This window comes from Gigantopelta aegis, chromosome 6 (genome assembly GCF_016097555.1).
Source record: "Gigantopelta aegis isolate Gae_Host chromosome 6, Gae_host_genome, whole genome shotgun sequence".
Taxonomy (NCBI): Eukaryota; Metazoa; Mollusca; class Gastropoda; order Neomphalida; family Peltospiridae; genus Gigantopelta; species Gigantopelta aegis.
In genome coordinates this window covers 28916858-28940017 of record NC_054704.1, presented here as the reverse complement: position 1 = coordinate 28940017, position 23160 = coordinate 28916858, and the positions used below count along the sequence as shown (strand labels likewise).

Here is a 23160-nt window from a genome sequence, read left to right as displayed (position 1 = left end):
GGTGGGATGTTGCCCAGTGGTAAAGCGCTCGCTCGATGCACGGTCGGTCTGGGATCGATCCCCGTTGGTGGGCCCATTGGGCTGTTTCTTGTTCCAGCCAGTGCATCGTGACTGGTATATCAAAGGCTGTGTTATATATACTACCCTGTCTGTGGGATGGTACATGTAAAATATCCCATGCTGCTAACTGAAAAGAGTAGGGTTTCCTCTCTCAATATCTGTGTGGTCCTTAACCATATGTCTGACGCCATATAAACAAAATGTGTTGAGTGTCGTTAAATAAAACATTTTTATTTTTATTTTTTTAAGTTTTATCTCTTTATCACTAATTCCAATTATTACCCCAGAAACAAAACCCATTATTATTATGGACTGGATGAAAATGGACATCTTTCATTCAACTGACATAAATAGAGTGGACAGATTAATTAAATGGGTACTAACAGAGTTGGGGGTCCTATCAGGGTTTCTGCCAGAGGGTAAAACGGGTATGGCGCCATACCCAAATTTAATTTTTTTAAAGTTAACTTTTTCACAAAATTACTCTTATCATTACTGTATGATTTTCTTAACCCTAACACTAAACTTAACTCATTTTCATTCTGTTGACTGTGGTTGCATTCGATTTCATTGTGCCATACCCACAAATTTCTTTCTGGCAGAAACTCTGCTTATGCAGTAAACATTAAATAAGTCACTGAACGATAATTTGTGTCATGATTAAGTTCTACTAGTAATAGTACAGGCATCGAAATAAGCATTGTCTGGTAACCCATTTACAGGTTACCACAAAATATAGCCTATATAACTATATGAAAGTTAGAATTGAATTCCTCTTAAGTACTACTTTTAATCAATCTAATTAAAATTAGCTCCACTATTACATGTGGATCTAAAGACAGCCAGTTGGAGCTCATGTCCACCAATCAAAACCTTACTTGCAGAATCCTGCCAGTGATTTAAAAATAATTTGAAAACATTCCGAATTATCCTGAGGGTATACGACGTGTTTCGTGTGAATTACGAATGCCTTAAAACATGTTTTATTTTATAAAATAAATAATTTGTAATGTAAAACTGAAGACTGATTTAATTTTTTTTTATTTTATAAATAAATAAATAATTTTTAATGTAAAATTGAAGACTGATAACCCACCCCGTACGTATTGGTATGGTTCGCTGTACTGCGGCCACTAAAATAGACTCGCCCGATATTTTTAGAATTTGTATGCTCCCAAATAACGTTATAAAAGGCGAAGTGTGATTGGTCAATATTTAAATTATTATTTACAGACGAAATGTTACCTGGACATTGGGGACTACGCAGTGTTGTTAGTTTTAAATCACTGGCAGGATTCTGCAAGTAAGGTTTTGATTGGTGGACATGAGCTCCAGCTGGCTGTCTTTAGATCCACATGTAATAGTGGAGCTAATTTTAAGTACATATATTTATGATTCATTCTTAATATATTTCATGTAATTATTTTTCAAGTATGTGACTCGCAGTGTTCAAGATTAAACCTTTGGTGCAGTATCCCAGTTGGATACTAACATTTCAAAATCTGGTATCCCAGCTGAGAATTTAGTATCCCACTTAAATGAAATTCATAAATAACATTGTCACAAACTTTGATGACAATGTTCTCATTCCCAGTCTATTGCACCGCCGCAATCGCGGAATTTGTAAAATTTGCAATCAGACGGATCTATATTTGAATAATACTAACATAAATTAATATTTAGCAGTAATTTATTAGTGATTCTGACATTAGTAATGATATACCTACCTGTATCAATTTTCTGTAGATATGGAATCAATATCTCAAATAAAATTTGAAGGGAGGAAACATCCAACAAAAACACTGCTATTGCTCCAGTGTAGCATTAGACTGGGTACGAGTTGGGGAAGATATTGTTATGGCATAGCATTTGAGTACGAGCTTGAAAATGCTGTTACTTAACTTCACCAGTAAATGACGACTTTCATTGTTTAGCAAAAAATAAAAACGCAGGATTAAAAAAAATAAAAATATATGGTATCCCGGTGGGATACTGGGTTCTTGAAGTCTGGTATCCAAAATTAGATTCTGGTTTTCCCAGGATATTGGGATACCGTTAATCTCGAAAACTGGACTCATATGTAATAACTGAACAATTGAATAAATAAATTGATGAAAATAAAAGTGTTCTGTTTTTTATTTTCTCCTATTTTATCATACAACAATGAAAGATATTTTTGAAATGTGAAATTTTGAGTGCAGTTGATCACGTTTACATTACTGTTCAATCCCTTAAATGTGTACAGGATGATTAGTATAACTAGTAAATTTTTTATTCTCGTTTATCACTACTTTATAGGTAGGGCTATCATGGTTACTCACATTTAATAATGGAGTTACTGAAGAAACTAGATTGATGACAATATGTGTTGTTATTTCTTACTCAGTGTTACTTAGTTCATTACACAATGATAATGATTGCCAGGTAAGAAATCTGAACTTTGCTTGATTGATTACTAGTGTACGAGAAACAAAATCCGGAAGTAAATTTATCTAGTCACGTGCACTGGGCACTGCTTAAATGTGGATTGCCGAAATTGTTTGCAATTGCACAAGTGCGCACGAACATCGATGCAATTCCTTAAGAAAAAATGAAATGCAGAAGTCCGGAATGCATTGCCTGGTTTACATTTGGAAATGAAACTACTGTTACAATGTTGACATTTTTGTCAAGAATGAAACACCATTCTTGACTTTTCTTACATGTGGTAACCTCCAGGTAACCTGAACGACCGTTCTCAACTTATTTGGATGCCTGATAGTAAAGAAATTAACAGTAATCTTGTTCAGTGTTGAGTTTTAGTTTTACCACAGTTTGTACATTTAAAAAATTTACTAAGTTTCATTATTTATTGTTTGATTGTCTTTAATGTTATCTTTTTAATTTACATCTGGTGGCAAAAATTCCCTCAGAATAAATTTTTATACAAGGAATCTATAATTAAAATGGACCAGAAACAAAATATTTACTTTCAAGTGGTATAGATCTATTTGGATATTAAGTAATAAGAAGTAATACAATGTTCATTTTGAATTTACATAACAGTTCGGTAGCCAATTGTTTTATGGGCATTGTGTTTATAATGTTTTCATTGATGTCATTATTAATAGTTTTCCAATGGACTTAATTTGTATTGGATAGTACCATAAACATACAGTAAACTCTCTATATGTCAAAGTTGCTGGTGCCAGCCAGTTAGTTTGAGATATCGTTACATTTGAGATAACTAAACATCTAAATTCTTATGGAGCCGTAAATCTAACACCAAATTCCGATAGTGGATTTTCAAATTACAAATCACACCTTCATCTATTGGTTGGGTCTTTCAAGTAGTGTTTGGTGGAAGAAAAATTAATTTAATACAATGCAGAACTTTCACGTGGGGATGAGCGGGGCAGTTGTCAACAATGAGTGCTATTTTTTTCTTTAAATCAGTAAACATGGCCGACGTCATCCAGGCAGTTGTGTTATTTCGATACTCGCATGGCAAGGATTTCACATGTTTAAAACACCTTGACTTCCCAATTATCAGTAGTGGCAACTCTGGTTACTGCAAACGAAGAGGGTTGTTAATTGTTCCTTGCTCTTTTTGCCACCAAGACAATTCACACCTTTGAACTCCAGTGTGCGTTCTGGCATGATGAGATAAAATATCGCAGTTTCGTCAGCGTTGTATATCTGTATCAAACTCTTCTAGGACATTTTCTAGCGGATTTTTCCCAGTCATTCATATCTGCCTTGATTGCTTCATGTTTCTTCTCAAAAGAATGTACTGTTAACTTTCTCTTGCGTGTCAGAGTTAAAGCACTGGATCTAGCTACCCCCCCCCCCCCCCACCCCCACCCCACCCCAGGGCTCAGACTGGGTCCTTCACTGGATTGCTAGCAGCGTTCGTTCTCCGACATATTGCAAGATGAATGCATAACAAGTGTACACTTATATTTTTATTTTAAAATTTGGACTTAAAATAACAAGTTGAAACCACTCATAGTAAGAACACCTAATCCAATACCTTTATATACCCAATCCCACTTTTATTGTTACCCACTTTTGATAACTGCTGCTGTTTCATAGGCCACCACTTTCAAGCGACCGGATTAAATAAATACTAATTAGGCATACTTGGCAATAACAACAAGTTAATCCACTGGCCTCTAATGATCGAACACAAACTAATAAATTAAAAGGAAGCCCTTGGCTTGGTTTACTGCATTTATCGAAATAATTTTATTAAATAATAATTATTTTAATTTATGGAAAATACGTTTTCAACTTCGACAAAAATAGACAAAATATATAGTAAATATGTCACATGGGACCACATAAGTCATTTGACATGTTCATATAGAGAAACGGTTCGGACCCACTTCTTGCTTTGAGATAGCGTGGCGTTTGAGAAAACGGAGTTTGACATATTGAGTTTACTGTATATATATATACCAGTATGTGCAGATAGGTGGCATTTGTATTGTTGTCAATTTTGATATTTGGCCCTTCTGATCAATTGAATCTTATAGTCTCGAAAGAGTGCTTTTTGTTTCTTTCATCATTTAAAACTTAAAAACTTAAAATTTTGTCTAAAATTATGAAACATAGATACATACTGACATGTAAACAGAGTTGTCTGCTCAATATAGAACTCAGGACTATTTTGACAGGGGTCAAGGTAAGTTGACCAGTTTATTTTTTAATGTGAAAGAAAGAAATGTTTTATTTAACGACGCACTCAACACATTTTATTTACGGTTATATGGCGTCAGACATATGGTTAAGGACCACACAGATTTTGAGAGGAAACCCACTGTCGCCACAACATGGGCTACTCTTTCCGATTAACAGCAAGGGATCTTTTATTTGCACTTCCCACAGGCAGGATAGCACAAACCATGCCTTTGTTGAACCAGTTATGGATCACTGGTAGGTGCAAGTGGTTTACACCTACCCATTGAGCCTTACTCAAGGTTTGGAGTCAGTATCTGGATTAAAAATCCCATGCCTCGACTGGGATCCGAACCCAGTACCTACCAGCCTATAGACCGATGGCCTAACCACAACGCCACCTAGGCTGGTATTTTTTAATGTGATGAAGCATTTGGAATTTTTATGACGTCACTTTACATCTGCGATGGTGCATATAAAATATCCCTTGCTACAAGTAGAAAAATGTAGCAAATTATGTCAAAATTACCAAGTACAAAATGAAACATTTTAAAAATTCGGTCTAACAATGTAGGACATACCTATTTTCATGAATTGATTTATAGTGCAAAGTCTCTACATTATTAATCATATTTGGATAGTACATAACAGTATACAAAAACACACAAAAGAATTTAAATACATTTTTATACACCTGCACAAAAATTAAGCACCACCCATTTTTTTCACAGATACACACACCATGTCGAATGTACTACGAAAATACCAAAATTAATAATATTTAACATTTTTTAAATGTATATCTAATTGCAATAGGTAATATTAAAAGAAACAAAACATTTGAGATGATGCCATGGATATACTGAAGGATTTTATTAACACTTGATCAAATGACATGGAAATTGGAAAACAAACTGATGGTTGGTAACGTCATTTGTAAATGTCAGCCAACATCTCAACATGGTTTTGATCAATATCAGTTATATCCACCCTGTGTCTGAATGATGGACTGAACACACCTCCAAATGGTGAATACCAATTGACTAATCATTAAATGCGGTATTCTTAGCCATTCCTTATGAAGTGTTTGAGTTAATTCTTGTAAATTCTGCACAGGAAGATCCCTTTCCCTCAGCAACGCGTCCTAAAACATCCTAGATATGCTCTATTGGGTTCAGGTCAGGGCTCCTTGCAGAGGTATGGTAGAGTTTCAATTGCATGCTGCTGCAGATGATCAAGTACTGATATGGCATGATGAAGACAGGATGGATTGCAAGTGCATGATTGCAGGGCTTCTAGATTTTTTTTAAAATCCACTAGCCATGGGATCAGTGATTTTAAAAATGTACTAGCCATGATTAAAAATTCACTAGCCCTACTTTACTTTAAGTTAATACAATTTTACTAAATAATAGTAATAATCAGATATGTCACCTAAAGATGGAGATAGAGCTTAAAAACACTAACATTGGGGTTGGGGTGGGGTCAAGATATTCATGTTTATTTCACAAAACAAATTTTCACTAGCCATCAGGCATGAAAAAAGTAGTTATTCACTAGCCCAACATTGAATATCTCTAGCCATGGGAGTGGGGCTACCATAATCTAGAAGCCCTGATGATTGTCAAAATGAGGAATGACATCTCAACCCAAGATGGCATCCTGGTATATCTGCCCCTTGAGTGTTCCGGGTACAGTCATCACGACTGATGACAGTATGGTATGACAGTTTGTGCCAATCTCTCTGCGTGACATACCAGTTTTGTGCATGCCAATAATCTGCCATTTCGTGGCATCAGGCAACCTTCGCTTTGCCATAATGTTCTCATACACAAATAACAGTCCAGATCACATAAATTGGTATGCTCATGTCAGTTTGTTTATTCACTATTGATCCGAGTGGTGCTTAACATTTGTGCAGGTGTATAGATACAGACTTTCAGACTGAATTAATTTAAAGTTCATATTATATCCCCTGCCTTGGTTGTGCAATACTTGACATTGAGTCAGACATTCTACATAAGTTCAATAACTAGACATACTTTTTAAACCAAAATTTAAGATCTCTATATGTATACAAATATCTTTAAAATAAAACCATGTTCATCCAAAATATTTTAGGACATTGAATTAATTCATTGATTATCAGTAGAGAAAGAGACATAAAAGTGTAAAAATATATGTTCTTTTTTATTCAAAATTTCTGCTTAAAAGAGTGCAGTCATTTAGTGTTACAACAAATGATAATTACAGAAGTTCTGTAACTAATCTTTATTAAATTTAGAGGTGGATTGTTTATATTTCACATATAATTTCATTATTTTTGATCCAAGGGCAACTAAAAGAAATTTCTGTAATTTAAACAAAACAAAACATTATTTGGATTATAAGCTTTTACGTCACAGTAAATGATTAAAATAAGATTACTTTACCCTAATATGTTTTAGGTAACAGCATTCTTTGCAGTAATTCTGAGAGCTCTGGACCTAGCTGCATTTGATGATGATTCCTTTGAAATTAGCCAGGGTTTTCATTCACTGTGGAAATCACATCAGTGGCAAGGTGAGTTTGCATATTAGTCTTATGTTTATGTGAAATATTAGTCTATTTTTATGTCAAATATGAGTATTTCTCTTATATGAAATATTAATCTTTTTTTGTGTGGACTTAATAATTTTCTTACCTGAAATAATACTTGATATAAAATGTTACATCTTTTACTTACATTTAAAGGCATACTGTCACAGATTTAAGGAATTATTTCTCTAAAAATGGATAATAAATAAAAATTACATTAATTGTTTGAAACCAAATCTAGCTATCGCATAACCTTAACTGAACCATGATGGAGTGAAATCCATGTCATCCCTCTCGGCAATTTTAGTTTTTGAATTATGGACCATTGCCATAATCAAATTATTTTTACAAAATGTCATTAATAAATGTGAGTATGGTGATTATGAAGATGGTTGAATAAAGTACATTTAGGGACAAATCAAATTATATTTGTTCAGGTAATACTTTGTTAGACCATTAAATAGGTCAGTGGTCTGTGACAATATGCCTTTAAAATATTTGTCTTTTATATATAAATTATTTGTCTTTTTGTATATGAAATATTTGTCTTTTTCTAATATGAAATATTTGTCTTTTTCTAATATGAAATATTTGTTTACTTTTTATTTGAAATGAATACATCATTTAAAGCCAGGTTTGTTACGTCACAATTTGTCACCCTGTCACAACAAGGTCACACAACAATTGATGTACTAATCGCCTAATTAAATATTTTAAATATATATATATATATATATATATATGTTATTATTTATATACGGTACAGTTTAATTGTTCTGAAGTATTTTATTAAATAAGCTATATACATATACTAGTAGTCTTTGTATCCTACTTATTATTGATATTTTGGTCTATTGGTACTATTGAATTATGGCTATGTAACTTTAATCAGAAACAATATAACTTTATCAAAATATGGATAATGCTTTTTGTTTATGATATGTGCCAAATGGCTTATTGTAGCAAACAATAGCCGAAAAGGAACATACACATATTGTATATTTGAAGACACAGTTTAATTTGTGCATTTCTGCTTATAATAAGTAAGTGAACTGCCATGATACCCTGCCTTTAGAAGGACAGGATTGAACGTAAAGACATAAAAACTGTTCAGTATGGGTTCCACTTCATATTGTCAAAATGTTTATGCATTGTAAATTAAAATTAATTATATAAATACATTAGATTGTTTGGACTGATTTTTAAAAATTCAATAATTTAGGCTTCCATTTCATATTTTGGGTTAAAATATTTAAGGATTGTACAACCATATAATGAATTTTTCCCTGTGCATATTGCAAACATGTTTAATAAATAATATGTACAGTCACACTTCATTACAACATTTACAGCATCCGACCACAATGTGTTGTGAACAATGTTATTCTGTTTGTTACACCCTAATTCATGCTAACCAACACCAACAGAATAAATTATGAATTAACATGCATACACAGGGATCACAGTGGAACAAATTTTGTATTAGCCAATTTTCAGATATGTAGAGTATTTCCATGAAAACTATTCAAAAGTGGCTCATTTAAAGAAAATTTTATTAGCCTAAGATAAAATGTTGTAGCCACTTTGTATAAAAATTAGCAATTGGCTAATTTGGTAATGGACAGGATGAGCCATGATACAAAGCCTGAAACACTTGTTGACAACAATATTAATTCAGAAATGTCGCAATGAATTAAATTTGCCACCTGTAATAACTGCTCATCACAAAAGGCAACACCTTGATCTTGTCACAGGCCGACAAAGTATCACATGATTTCTGAGTTGTTCTTGTCTGCTATATCGGGAGTCATGTATTGTTTTAAGATTTAGTTATTCTGTTAAAGGATTAACCTGGACAATTTGTGGAAAGCAATGCATGATTTAGAAACAAGTGCCAGTCACAGGATTTGTAAACAAGTAAATGACTAGTGACAGTGAATACCAATCGGTGGACCTTGTTTCATTGACCAATAGACTTTAATAGTGCTTTTTTCAAACGTAATTAAGTAATTATATGTATTTTTTTTATAATTGCAATACATTTTTCTATTTAAATGTCATTCAGTCTTCTGTTATACATATGATATTATACCAATTACAAGGCAGTAAATGTTCTTTTTTAAAAATGTTATTACAAGGGAGATAACACAATTAATTTGTTACACCGGCAAATTCAATATAATGACAAAGTGATCCAGGAACAAACATGGTCATTGTAACGAGGTGTGACTGTATAATATATATATATATATATATATATATATATATATATATATATATATATATATAAAAACAAAACAGAAAAAAAGCTAAAATTAAATATAAAAATAACCACTATTTTGATTGCTTCCAGCATTCCTTGCCAGTGATATTGTTCTCATTGCCCTGCACATAATCTTCATATTCTTCTCTGTGTACATGGCCTTTCAAGTCAAGAGACAGGTAAGTAGTCATGTTCCAACGATCAATTATAATTTAAAAAAATTTGATAAATTGGGCTCAACCGGTGTGATGATCAGTTGTAAAAATGTATTATTAATTGGTGTGAAAAATGTTAATGGATGTAAATAAGCTTGAGATTAGGTTTGCTTTTTAAGTGTACATAAAGAAAACAGATTTTGAATAGGTACACAAGCAAGGGATTCGTGTATCGTATCATAAGCAGTAATATTGTGTTGCATAGGTATATCATGACTCCCCCAATTTAAATTTGTCTTAAAGAGAGGATCAACTCAAATATGAGCCGGATGTGTTGGAAAGATGCATACCCAGACGACCAACACATACTGACACTTTAAGAAATGAAAAACGCGTAATTTTAGAGTTAATAAAAAAACGTGATTATAGTATTCCTGCTAACTGGAGGCAGCCATTTTGTTTCGTTTTTGTGACGTCCAGTGGTATAGCTTGGGGCGAAGTGACATCAGCAAACACTCTAATTTACGACAAGGCGCTTCGCTTTCATCAACCTGACTTGTAAAACAAGATAAATGACTTGATAGTATAATAAACTATTTATCTAAATATATTTCAATTTGCATCAATAAAACGAAATGGAGTTATAGTATTTTACTCTTTTAAAAAAATCCAAAGAAAAAACCCCCATATTATTAGGCCTATTGGTAGGGTACGTTCGAGCAAAAACGACCACTCAAGATACCCAAATAATAATATTATTTTCTTTGGGACTACGTAATTGGTCAGTTTTGTGATTTTAGATGGGAAAGTCTACTTAATAAAGGGTTTTTACAGAATTACTTACAGTAATAAAGCAGGACGGTTGATAATGTCCATTACGATTTGAGGGGTGTCTGTGCGGTTATCACAAAATACCCTGTGATCTTGAAAAATAATATATACTTGGTGCTGGTTTATTTTGTATTGGAAAATACTGTGTTACTGGGATGGATATTATTATAGAACATTGCGATGCATCCACAAAAATCAGGTATATTTTGTTTCTTCAGTTCGAAGCTAATTCCTGATGTGACACGTTAGGTATTACGTAACCACCAGCTCGCCAGAGGGCATATTCACTGGGATGGTACAAAATGGCTGCATCCGTTATATATTATAGTCGTCAGATTTAAGTGTTTTATTAATTAACTATACGTTTATACTAGTTGATATTAAGCAATAATGTGCATGATATATCGTTGACTATGCATACCAGGCCAGATGCCTTAATTGTCCCCTCCTTTAAAGTCATGTGAGACCTTTATAAAAATTGGACTTCATTGGTGTCACAATTACTAAGCGTTTGTCCTAGAATTGGAAAGGGGCAGGATTTAGCCTTCTTATGGTGCTTGCATCGCAAGATCAAACCAGTTTCGTGGATCCATTCAGCTGATTGTTTTTTTTCATTACAACCAGTGCACCACAACTGGTCAAGGGCCGTGGTATGTGCTTTCCTGTCTGTGATTAAGTGCATGTAAAAGATCCCTTGCTGCTTAGAAAAAATTGTTTACGATTAGGGACTTAAGACAATAAGTACAACATAAACAATTAATTAAGTTCAACAACCATACGGCACACCTTTTAATTGTAACATAACCTACACAGGATGCATTGACTAATGATAACTGCATCCAACCCACAAATAATGGCCCAACACCACATACTTAATGAGTTGGGGGGGGGGGGGGGGGGACCGGCTCCAGCTACACAATTGCAATCACCCCTCTACCCAACCCCAAAAACTACCACCCACCCCAATCTTTTTCCTGTTCTGGACAGAGGAGTTGGCAAAGGCGGGCATCTGCGCCCATGACAGGTGTGAACTACAACAGCTTGTTCTGAATGTGCACATAAACCCTATGACCTGTCCTGACCTGACCTGATTTGAAAACATGTAGCAAGTTTTCTCTAATGATTACATATCAGAATTACCAAATGTTTAACATCAATAGTATTAGTTGATGATTAATTAATCAATGTGCTCTTGATTGTGGTGTATTTAAACAAAACTTTAGAATTGGGAATTGATTAGAATTGTATCAGTGATCATAAATGGTTTACACCAGCCAGTCAGCTTTCTATTAAACGATTTGTCAGATTGTATATGAAATTAATTTGAATTATTTTCACTGCAGGTATGTTCCTATTGACATGATCATTGGGATATCCTGATTAAACTCTAAAATATTTTCCTTAATTTTACCTTTAACACCTATTCAGTATTTGTTTATTTTGTGTATGCAAACTCAAACCTTGGCAAATTTCACACACACTTTACCCTCTAAACTGGAAAATCATGGAATTTGCAAATGTCAATATGACTCATTTTTCAGGCCTGGAAAGTCATGGAAATTTGAATTCGGTCATGGACAGTCATCAGAGAAATGAAAATTGGTTAATAATGTGTATTGTCCATAAGTGATGTTCCAATGATCGATTATAATTGAAAAATGTATCAGTTTGGCTTTACCGATGTGATCATCAATTATAAAAAATCTATAAACAATTGTGTGGGAAAATGTTAACTATAGTACTTATTGTTCTTCCAGTTTAGATGATTGAATTGATGTAAATATGTTGAGGCTGGTGTTTCGTTTTAAGTGTACATAAAGAAATAAGATACTAAATAGTTAAAGGTAAAATGAGTGATTTGTAGGGTTTAACATGACAGTAGGTGTATGGTCCTTATAATTCAAAGCCTACTTATGTTCATGAATATAATTCTAACCGATTGTGTAATCGAAAGTTGATCGATGATAAAATTCCAACCATTTCCCAAAACTATTGTCCATTAATTGTTGTGATTATGTGTTGGAAGATACGGGACTATTGTGCATCATGATTTACATTAATTGTTGTGATTATGTGGTGGAAGATACGGGACTATCATGCATCATGATTTACATTCATTGTTGTGATTATGTGGTGGAAGATACGGGACTGTTGTGCATCATGATTTACATTCATTGTGATTATGTGTTGGAAGATACGGGACTATTGTGCATCATGATTTACATTCATTGTTGTGATTATGTGGTGGAAGATACGGGACTATTGTGCATCATGATTTACATTCATTGTTGTGATTATGTGGTGGAAGATACGGGACTATTGTGCATCATGATTTACATTCATTGTTGTGATTATGTGGTGGAAGATACGGGACTATCGTGCATCATGATTTACATTCATTGTTGTGATTATGTGGTGGAAAATACGGGACTATCGTGCATCATGATTTACATTCATTGTTGTGATTATGTGTTTGAAGATACGGAACTATTGTGCATCATGGTTTACATTCATTGTTTTGATTATGTGGTGGAAGATACGGGACTATTGTGCATCATGATTTACATTCATTGTTGGGATTATGTGGTGGAAGATACGGGACTATTGTGCATCATGATTTACATTCATTGTTGGGATTATGTGGTGGAAGATATGGGACTATTGTGTATCATGGTTTACATTCATTGTTGGGATTATGTGGTGGAAGATACGGGACTATTGTGCATCATGATTTACATTCATTGTTGGGATTATGTGGTGGAAGATATGGGACTATTGTGCATCATGATTTACATTCATTGTTGGGATTATGTGGTGGAAGATATGGGACTATTGTGCATCATGATTTACATTCATTGTTGGGATTATGTGGTGGAAGATACGGGACTATTGTGCATCATGATTTACATTCATTGTTGGGATTATGTGGTGGAAGATATGGGACTATTGTGCATCATGATTTACATTAATTGTGGTGATTATGTGGTGGAAGATATGGGACTGTTGTGCATCATGAGTTTCATTATATTTTCAGCACAGCATCTTGTACATTAACCTGCTGAGGCGCTACACCTATGCCTTCATGATATACGTCTTCATTGAGTTTTGCTTCTCCGTGTTTGAGTTCTCCTTTTATGGCAAGAATAGCTTTGTAAGTCTTAATTCAATTGTCCTTTATGTTTTGTTTTTTTAAAAACCAACCCCAGAAAGATAAATTATTGATCAAATGAATATTTCTTTTATAAATATCTAGCAAGAGGATTTCAATGATAGTGTGCTTATCTGAACTACTCCGATTCTTGTTTCAGCCAGTGCACCACCACTGGTATACATATCAAAGGAAGTGGTATGTGCTATCCTGTCTGTGGGATGGTGTATATAAAACATCCCATGCTACTAATGAAAAAATGTAGTGGGTTTCCTTTCTAAGACTGTCAAAGTTACCAAATGTTTGACATCCAATAGCTGATGATTAATAAATTAATTTGCTCTAGTGATGTCGTTAAACAAAAGACACTTAAACTTAACTACTCTAAATGTAAGCATTTTTGTTTTAAAATCATAAAATATATTATAAACTTTATTGGTACTCTTTCAATAGACCCATGTGTTTAACTGTAACTGTAAATAGCAATTTTCTATTTCAGCAAGGTATTTCAGCAAAATCTTATTGATTGTATCATATGCTATAAGTGTGCTAAATGTTGCATTTGAATGCTATTGCTGTTATCTTTTATTGGTTTGTTTTTCAACAGAGACTGGCCTTCGTTGTGTTTATTTGGCTCTATTGGTTGATAAAGTCTGTCATATACGTAAGTTGGCAATTGTTTATTAGTTTTTAATTGTAATGGGTAAAAAAATTAGAGATACTTTTTAAAAATATTATTCTTTGATTCAAAGTTTGGATTAAAATGTTAATGATATTAAAATTAGCTAAAAAAAACAAATCACTAACTTATGGGCAATGTAACAAATTACAGAGATCAACTTGTAACCTAGTACCTGTCATATAAATGGATTAAAACATGTTTTCATTACTCATTCAACCACTACATACTCTTTTAAGTGATTATTGAAGTTTAAGAGAACATTTTGTGCATTGCATCGTCATTTGTTATGAAAGTTTTAAAAATTGATGTCCAATTTTTATAAAAATTAAATAGTGGTTGCTAATCAAAATTCTGAAGGACAAAAAGTGTTCTTTGAGTATTAGTATTTTGTAAGGCGCCTCTAAATTTGTCAATTTTTATTCCTACTACCATTTTTTCATTCATATTAATTTTATCTTGTGTCTTTTTAATTTTTATTTCAGATCATCTTCATGATTGTTCTGTACGCTCGTTTCGAGGAGATGGAAGATAAAATAGCTGAGGAGAGGAGATTCCTGTATGTCGAGAAGCACAAGCACTCGTATGAAAGAACATGAAAACATAGATTTCCCCAAGTAATAAACTGGCATAAATTACACTGGCCCAAAAAAGATATTTAACACCGGCTAGATATTTAACATGGCTAATGTTTTTATACTGAATTTATTAATTTAATAAAAAAGAAAAGCGTGCTGTTTTATTTCCAGCTGTTACATTTGATTGAGTGGGACTGATGAAAAGATTCAAAATACTAAAACATCATTTGAGTGAAATTATAAACACTCTAATATTAGTGACTAAACATGGCCGTAATAAAAGATATCTTTTATGATTTAGTGTCAATCTGTATATTTTGCGGATGTAGATCAGTTGATTAGAATGAATCCCATTTTAATAAATACAAAGATGGGTTGTTTTTACAGATGTAAATATTATGCAGATGTCAAAGATTTCCGTATTAAGTGTTTCATGGTTAACTCGTAATTAAACATATTTATTTAATAAATATCAAAATTTGTAATATACATGCATAATATTTTGCGATTATAATCAGTAGATCATTATTTTCATGTAATGAAATTAGGTTTACTCTAATTAAATATGTGGTTACCAAACACTTTTACAAAGTTTTAAAGAACATGTTTGACAGAATGTTTCCTAATAACTCACCACAATTTAGTAATAAATGGTCATCTTTCACTGATGATTCATAGTAATAAAATCATTTGGTATTGGGATATTGCTCTTTTCTTGTTATGTTCAGGTTTTTAAAGAATAACTCATGAATGTTCTACAAAAAATGAACAGTCTATTATTTTATTTTATTTGATATGCGCTTAATTCATTTACAATAAGTCTTCAACAACATTTGCAATATATCTACTACAACAAGGATAGAAGTTTTGATTGACCTTCTATTTATTAATGTTATACAGTACCAAAGGTAAATGCAACTATAACAAATATGTTATTATAGTTTAATGTAGATGTGTTGTTAAGTGTGCATGTAAATCAGGGAAAATCCAGGTATTGTCCAAATTTACTATTCTATTACTATGCACATACATTATGAACAGAGTAGTCTAGTGAAAAAACAACAAATCATTGTATTTCATGCTTAAGCTATTCTGCTTTTTGGTATTTTAAGCAAACTAAGCCAGTTCTGAATATCTGTTTCAAGCATAAAATGGCATACATATACTCTCAACCAATCGGAAGCAATGTTACTGAATTGGCTATTCAACATGGAAACCACTGATGTTGCTTACAGTTGTTATTTATTAATTGAAGAATGACAGCTAGCAAATTAGAACTGGTTCTAATTTTAAGTGAAGTTATATTTTTTGAAACCAGTAACAGATTCAAGGATTCCTAGGAGGTTAGCGTAAGTACCAGCTAAGCTGACAAATTTTACATGTTTTAGACAAACATAAATCTATAATATTGTAAATACTAATTATGTGAGAATATCAAGATTTGTTTTATTGTTAAAGATTCTTTGGTATAGGATTAATTGGTTTGATATATTCCTGTTATGACATTCATAAAACTTCAGTTTGTTCAAAATGTTGTCAAGTGGATTTGCCTTAATTTGCATGGATGCTTCACATACAGACTGATGTTGAGGTTGTACCCAGATTGTGCTTCCAAGTATGTAGAGCACCAATTGTTTTTTAAATGCATCTAAATCTTGTTCGCAGCACTTCGGCTTCCATTCATAACTTGATTGTGTACACTGGAGTATCAGCAGGGTTTTAAAAAAAAAAAAAATTATACATAGGTGCATTTCCTTTTCATCTTTATCTGACCTCTCTGGTAGGTAGAAAGGTGAAATTAAGTATTTTCAAAAAGAAAAATCACTTTTAAAGTTTGCTGCATTTTACTTTTCAGTGTGTTTATTTCTACTTTGTTGTGTACCGTAGCTGTTACTAGTCATATCTTTTGTACCTTCCATAACTATTGTTTGTATAAAGAATCCATGTTGCATACTTTTTAAGCAGATCTGCTGGATTATCATGTAGTATCTTACTTGTAGATATATTTTTTATTGGTTATGTGTCATAATATACAAATTTTGAAAGGGAGAATAAACCAAATTTGCATTAATCCAAATAACCTTGGGATTACATACAAACATTTGGATATTAAATACTGAATATTTTGGGTATGTGGAATACCAAGTAATATAAGTACATGTACATTATTTGTCAATAATGGTTACAGAAGGGTTGTACTCTGGTATAGGACAAAATTTATAAAGTGGAGAAATACGTAGTTTAATATACATGTAATAGTATATATTTAAAATAAACATTCCAGTTTGAGAAATATTTAATTAAAATACATATATTTTTACATTGCTTTTGGTGTTCTTTTTATATACTGGTATTAATGCCTCTCATTAGCTGTACATCATATATTTCATTAAAAGTAATTGTGTACATTCCAATTAATATTTTTACCATATATCAATTTTATAGAAAATAAAAATATACATATTAATCACAGAATTGTGTATTGTTATTGGTAATACAGTGTATGCCAAACATGCTGGATCCTGACATTTAAAGTCTGTTGCTCAGTGGTAGACTGTGTGCAGTTTGAGTTAAAAGGTTAGTTTGTTTTGTTTAACAGCACCACTAGAGCACATTGTTTAATCATTGGCTATTAGATGTCAGACATTTGGTAATTCTGACTCGTAGTCATCGGAGGAAACCCGCTGGATCTTTTATATGCACCATCCCACAGACATGAAAGCACATACCACAGCCTTTGACCAGTTGTGGTGCACTGGTTGAAATGTGAAAAAGCCCAATCAGTTGAATATATCCACAAAGGTGGTTCGATCCTGCGATGAAAGCACCTCAAGTGAGCATTCAACCGACTGCCAAATCCTACCCCATGCATTCAGGATTGATCAACCGTGATGGCCTTTTTTTCATCATCATACCAATACCCCACAATTGGTCTGTGTTCAGCAAATCCACTAGCCATTGGTCCAGACTAGTGAATTTTTGGTCAGGGCTAGTTGAAGTTGTCAGCTGTAATACTATAATAAATAAGGCACTAGCCAAAGCTTCTGTTAGGGCTAGAGTTTTTCTCAAACATTTGTTAAACACTGAATTAGCACATCAAAAACCATGTTCTGCCGGTGGGAAAGTGCATATATATTAAAAATCCCAAGAGGCACCACACCATTTGTTATGGTGTTACTTTTAGCAGTTTAATATAGTCTGGTTTAGGAAAAGGTTCCTAGTAAAAACATATCTTGAAATGCGTTTTGATCTGTAGTTTAAAAAGGACTGCTGAGCTATCATTGAACAAATACTGCATGGCTGTTAACTGTTCGTCGTGAGACGGATTTCCGTCGTCAGAGAAATTGAACCAGCCTCGGTGGTGTCGTGGCAGGCCATCGGTCTACAGGCTGGTAGGTACTGGGTTCGGATCCCAGTCGAGGCATGGGATTTTTAATCCAGATACCGACTCCAAACCCTGAGTGAGTGCTCCGCAAGGCTCAATGGGTAGGTGTAAACCACTTGCACCGACCAGTGATCCATAACTGGTTCAACAAAGGCCATGGTTTGTGCTATCCTGCCTGTGGGAAGCGCAAATAAAAGATCCCTTGCTGCCAATCGGAAGAGTAGCCCATGTAGTGGCGACAGCGGGTTTCCTCTCAAAATCTGTGTGGTCCTTAACCATGTCTGACGCCATATAACCGTAAATATAATGTGTTGAGTGCGTCGTTAAATAAAACATTCCTTTCCTTTCCTTTCCGAGAAATTGTGGAAATTATTTTTTCAGTTTTTTTTTTTTTTTTTTTTTTTTATAAATGAGTATCACTTCGGCCGTTTTCGGTTTCCGTAATATCAACCCGATCACTTCGGCCGTTTTCTTTGCCCCACTGACCCCCCTTTAGGTACCTATCGGATGGGTATAATCTACCATACATTTTGGGGCCTAACGTAAATTCCAAATCCAATATCAAACCTTTTCCCAATTACGACCCAACAGTTTCCCAATAAAGATTCCCAAAGTTGCTCTTATCGCGGATACTTGAACTCATAAAAATGTTTTAAAATTTAGCTAATTTTATATTTTTCGATTACGAACACTTGACGAACAAGTCTGACCTGGATATGCAAATTAGTTTTGATACAGTCTGTTGTGTCGTAGTTTTTAGTAATAATGCCTACATTGTCTAATATAATACAGTTTTGGTAGAAGAATACAACTTTTTGTTTTAATTTATCCATTTGCGTTAACACATATTTGGGATCTATCGCAACACGTCCAATCCGCTATTTACATAGTCCGAAAGGACGTAGAAAGTAAAGTATTGACTTATTGTGCACCCTGCACTATCATTTGCTGTGCTATTTTAAGCAGACGATCTTATTTTGTAAAAAGGTGTGTACATATGTTTCGTACTTTTTTTCTCCAAATATTTTATTATTATTATTATTATTATTATTATTTAAAATCATTTTTGGTATGGTTTTTGTAATTAAAAACGAACAAAAAACGTTACTACAATAGTTGTAAATTAAGTGGAAAAAATCCCACCTTTAATTTAAATGTGCTACCTTTGAAGTAATGTGACGAACAGCACGTGCGAGTTTGAACAGTTACAATGTAATAGTTCTGCTGGGAGATATTAGATTGTGTATTATAGATATTGAAACTTAATTAAAGTTGATCCGGTCAAATATAACATTTACCGACCAGCGGTATGTTACTTTATTATTTACGATTGAATAATGGGGTCATTCGAGAACTACGCAACGTGCACCAAGGAGAGTGGGAATTGTGGGATGTGACAAAACATAATTGCGGGTTGGGGTTGTGATGGTGGTTATTGTGCAACGTAATGTTAATTCATAAAGTAAAATGCAACCAGTCATTGCTATTTTGTTTTAACATATATGTATTACTAAAGACCCCAAAGTAAAATATGACACGGTCACAAAACGTTACAAGGGGAGAGGGGTATTGAAACTGCAAGATGTTGCGTTACGTATTGTTAAATGACACAAAGATCAACAAAGGACTATTCAACATTAGCGTAATGCAGTATCAGACATTGGCTTTTACCTCAATTTTTAACGACTCCCTCCCCCTCCCCCTCCCATAATGAATTTGCAGTAACACAAGGGCCACCTGATGTAAAAGTATTTGAATATTTGATTTGCCGTCCATCAGCTAGCGGTCAAGCCTAAATAAATAATATCAGGTAATAATGCAAACTTTAAAAAAATGCCCGTACTAGGGCCGTAGCTTATGAAAGAACACCCTAGCAAATGTCAGCCTAATAGGACTATTTCCCAGTGGCGTAGTCCGGGGTGTGTTGGGGGCAGGGGGCTATGCCACCGCCCGCCGCCCGCCCCCCCCCCCCCCCAATCCCGGGAAATCTTTACCTTTTCGCTTAATAATAACTTTAAAAAGGTTTCTGTGTCATATCCCACTACACAAGTGCCCCCCCCCCCCCCCCCCCCAATACAAAATCCTGCCTACGCCATTGCAATTTCCATTAATATAGGTTCACTGCAGGTCCCATCAAATTAATGTTTTTGTCCAATAAAAAAATAACGGTGTGGAATGGGAGAAATACATGTTTAAAGTGGACTACAATTGTCATATAAAACATTACCATTTTGAATGCCCTGTACCTTGAAATTTCAGTCACAACATTTTACTTTTGTTAACAGCCATGATACTGGTATTACTGGAATATACTAGTGTTAAAGGCATCAGATTCCTGAATTCTTGTTGAAAAATGAGTCATGCATATTAAAGGGACATTCCCGAGTTTGCTGCATTGTAAGACGTTTCCGACTAATAAAATATTTCTACGATTTAACTTACATATTAAGTATATTTTCTTGTTTAGAATATCAGTGTCTGTATATTCAATGTGTTTCTGGTCGTCTTAATATTTGTAAGAAGTTCAAACTGGATTTTGTCTTGAAATAATTTCGTACCTACGAAAAAATCTTTTTTAGGAAATAAAATGAAATTTAATCTAGTACAAATATTACAACGATCAGAAACACGTTTAATATTTTATGCAGAAACATATATTTGATATGTAATTACAGTCATCAAAAAGTCTCTGTTGGTCGATAACTTCTTTAAAATTGCAGCAAACTAAGGAATGTCCCTTTAAATTAAAAACAAAAGACAAAACATATTGTACAGTGTAAACTTGGTTTATTATGCTGGGGTTTAAATGCACAAAAAAAATCAATACAATTTGATCTTACAAGAACATGTATATATATAAATTAAGTAAATAACAATTCAATGCAAATAACATAATATTTTGCTAAAACTAGTTCATATATAACCCCAAACCATATGTTCATAACATAAAATATGATAAAATAATAAATTCAGTCTGTATGATACTTTAAAACAAAAACAACTACTCAAATAAGCATGCATTTTATGGTATGGCATGTTAGGGGAAAACTGGTAACCAACAGAGTGCAGGAAACTAAAGTACATGTATATTAAATGTTATTAACATAGTTTCTATTTCTTTCTGGAGGATAATCGATGGTATTAGTTTAAACAATATTTATTGCCGTCAAAATGCGGTTTGGGATTGGCCAACAGGCAAGAGCCTATATTAAGGCCTCTCCCTACATTTATAAATACAAGTTTGATACATCAAGATGACAGAAATAGTATAATAATTTAAATAAATTCAAATTAGCTAAGATGAGAAGAATGGAAGAGAGAGAAGAAAGGAAAAATAAAAATAGATAGTTGATATGATATTATTTAGTCACAGTTGGGAAGGGAGAAGGAGGAATAATGAATGGCTAGTTATCGAAACGTTTGCTATTAATTATAAAGTCTTGAACAGATTTAAATATAACACTATTTTCGTGGGTAAAAAATTTGGGTCACCAAATAATAAAGTCTTGCAATTAAGATTGTGATATTTTGACAGGTGAGTATTACGAATTACATTATATAGTGGACAATAACATAAAAAATGTTCTGCATCTTCAATAAGATGTCCACAAGTACAAAATGGACTGTCACTTACGTGTCTTGCAAATTTATGACCATTTAGATCGCTGGTTCCCAAGCGGAGTCGACTATGTGATATCTGTTGCCTTCTATCACCATCGTAAAAGTAGCACGGTACAATTGGGTCTGATTTATTTAATTCTGATTTAAATCTTTTTAACGATGAAGAATTCCTAATATCGGACGTTATATTATTCCATAATTTAACTGCGGAAGGAAAAAAGGAATTCGCGAAAAGTTTAGTTCGACAAAAGTATGTAAGGAGGCGATCTACATTACGAGTGTAATATGGGTTTTTTTGCAGAAATGGGGCGTGGTAATTGTAATGTCAAGAATGTGGGGAGCAAGTTATTAGAAAGTTTATACATCATACATAGTTTATGGCGACTTCTCCTTTCTGATAAAGATATAAAACCAGTTTCGCTATATAGTAACTCGTGAGATGTTCCCCGAACAGAACCACAAATTGTACGCAAAGCGTCCAAGTGTATATTTTCAAGATTGTATGCCTGTTGGAGACTACAATTATCCCAAAGAATATCGGCATAATCAAAAATGGGAAGAATAAATGATCTATAGCTTTTTACTAATGATTTTCTAGATAATCTATATTTAAAGGATCAAAGACAATTTACCATTTTACTGGCCTTACTTACAATATTTTGTATATGGAAATCCCATTCCGCAGATTTCTGGAATGTAAGGCCCAAGTGTTTATGGACATCAACCTCTGATACTTGTACGTTGTCTAAAAATAACTTAGGATTGCTGGGTTTTTAATTTTTTTGGCTAAACAACAAGGTTCGGTTTTTTCGGGACTGAACTTAACAAGCCACCGTTTAGCCCACTTGTTAATATGCTCTAAGTCAGAGTTTAAAATATTACAACATAGTTCAGGATTTTCAACAGTAATAAATAATGAGGTATCATCAGCGAACAATCTAATATTTGAAGTAATCCCATTAACAATATCATTTATATATACCAAAATCGATGGTATTGATGAAGCCATATGACTGGTGCACTACGAGCTTATGCAACGTCAAACGAGTTCAGTTAAATTAAAATCAAGTATGGGTATTAAATAGGATATTAAACTCGCAACCATTTTGTATCATGTTTATATCCCTCATGAAATAATTTTCATTGTCACTCACTAAAGCTCTTGATAACTGAAACTTATTTCACTCGGGACATAAACATGATA

At 33.4% G+C, this 23160-nt stretch overlaps 1 protein-coding gene across 1 annotated transcript in view; it reads left to right on the top strand.

Moving 5' to 3' along the window:
- Nucleotides 1–17417, top strand: part of LOC121374858 — an 18712-nt gene extending 1295 nt beyond the window's left edge. Inside the window, exons 2-6 of the mRNA XM_041501965.1 lie at nt 7167–7281; nt 9650–9738; nt 13580–13696; nt 14301–14357; nt 14858–17417. Coding sequence (XP_041357899.1) covers nt 7167–7281; nt 9650–9738; nt 13580–13696; nt 14301–14357; nt 14858–14971 — 492 coding nt within the window. The 3' untranslated portion in view covers nt 14972–17417. The remainder of the gene's footprint in view (nt 1–7166; nt 7282–9649; nt 9739–13579; nt 13697–14300; nt 14358–14857) is intronic.
- Nucleotides 17418–23160: the final 5743 nt, after the last annotated feature.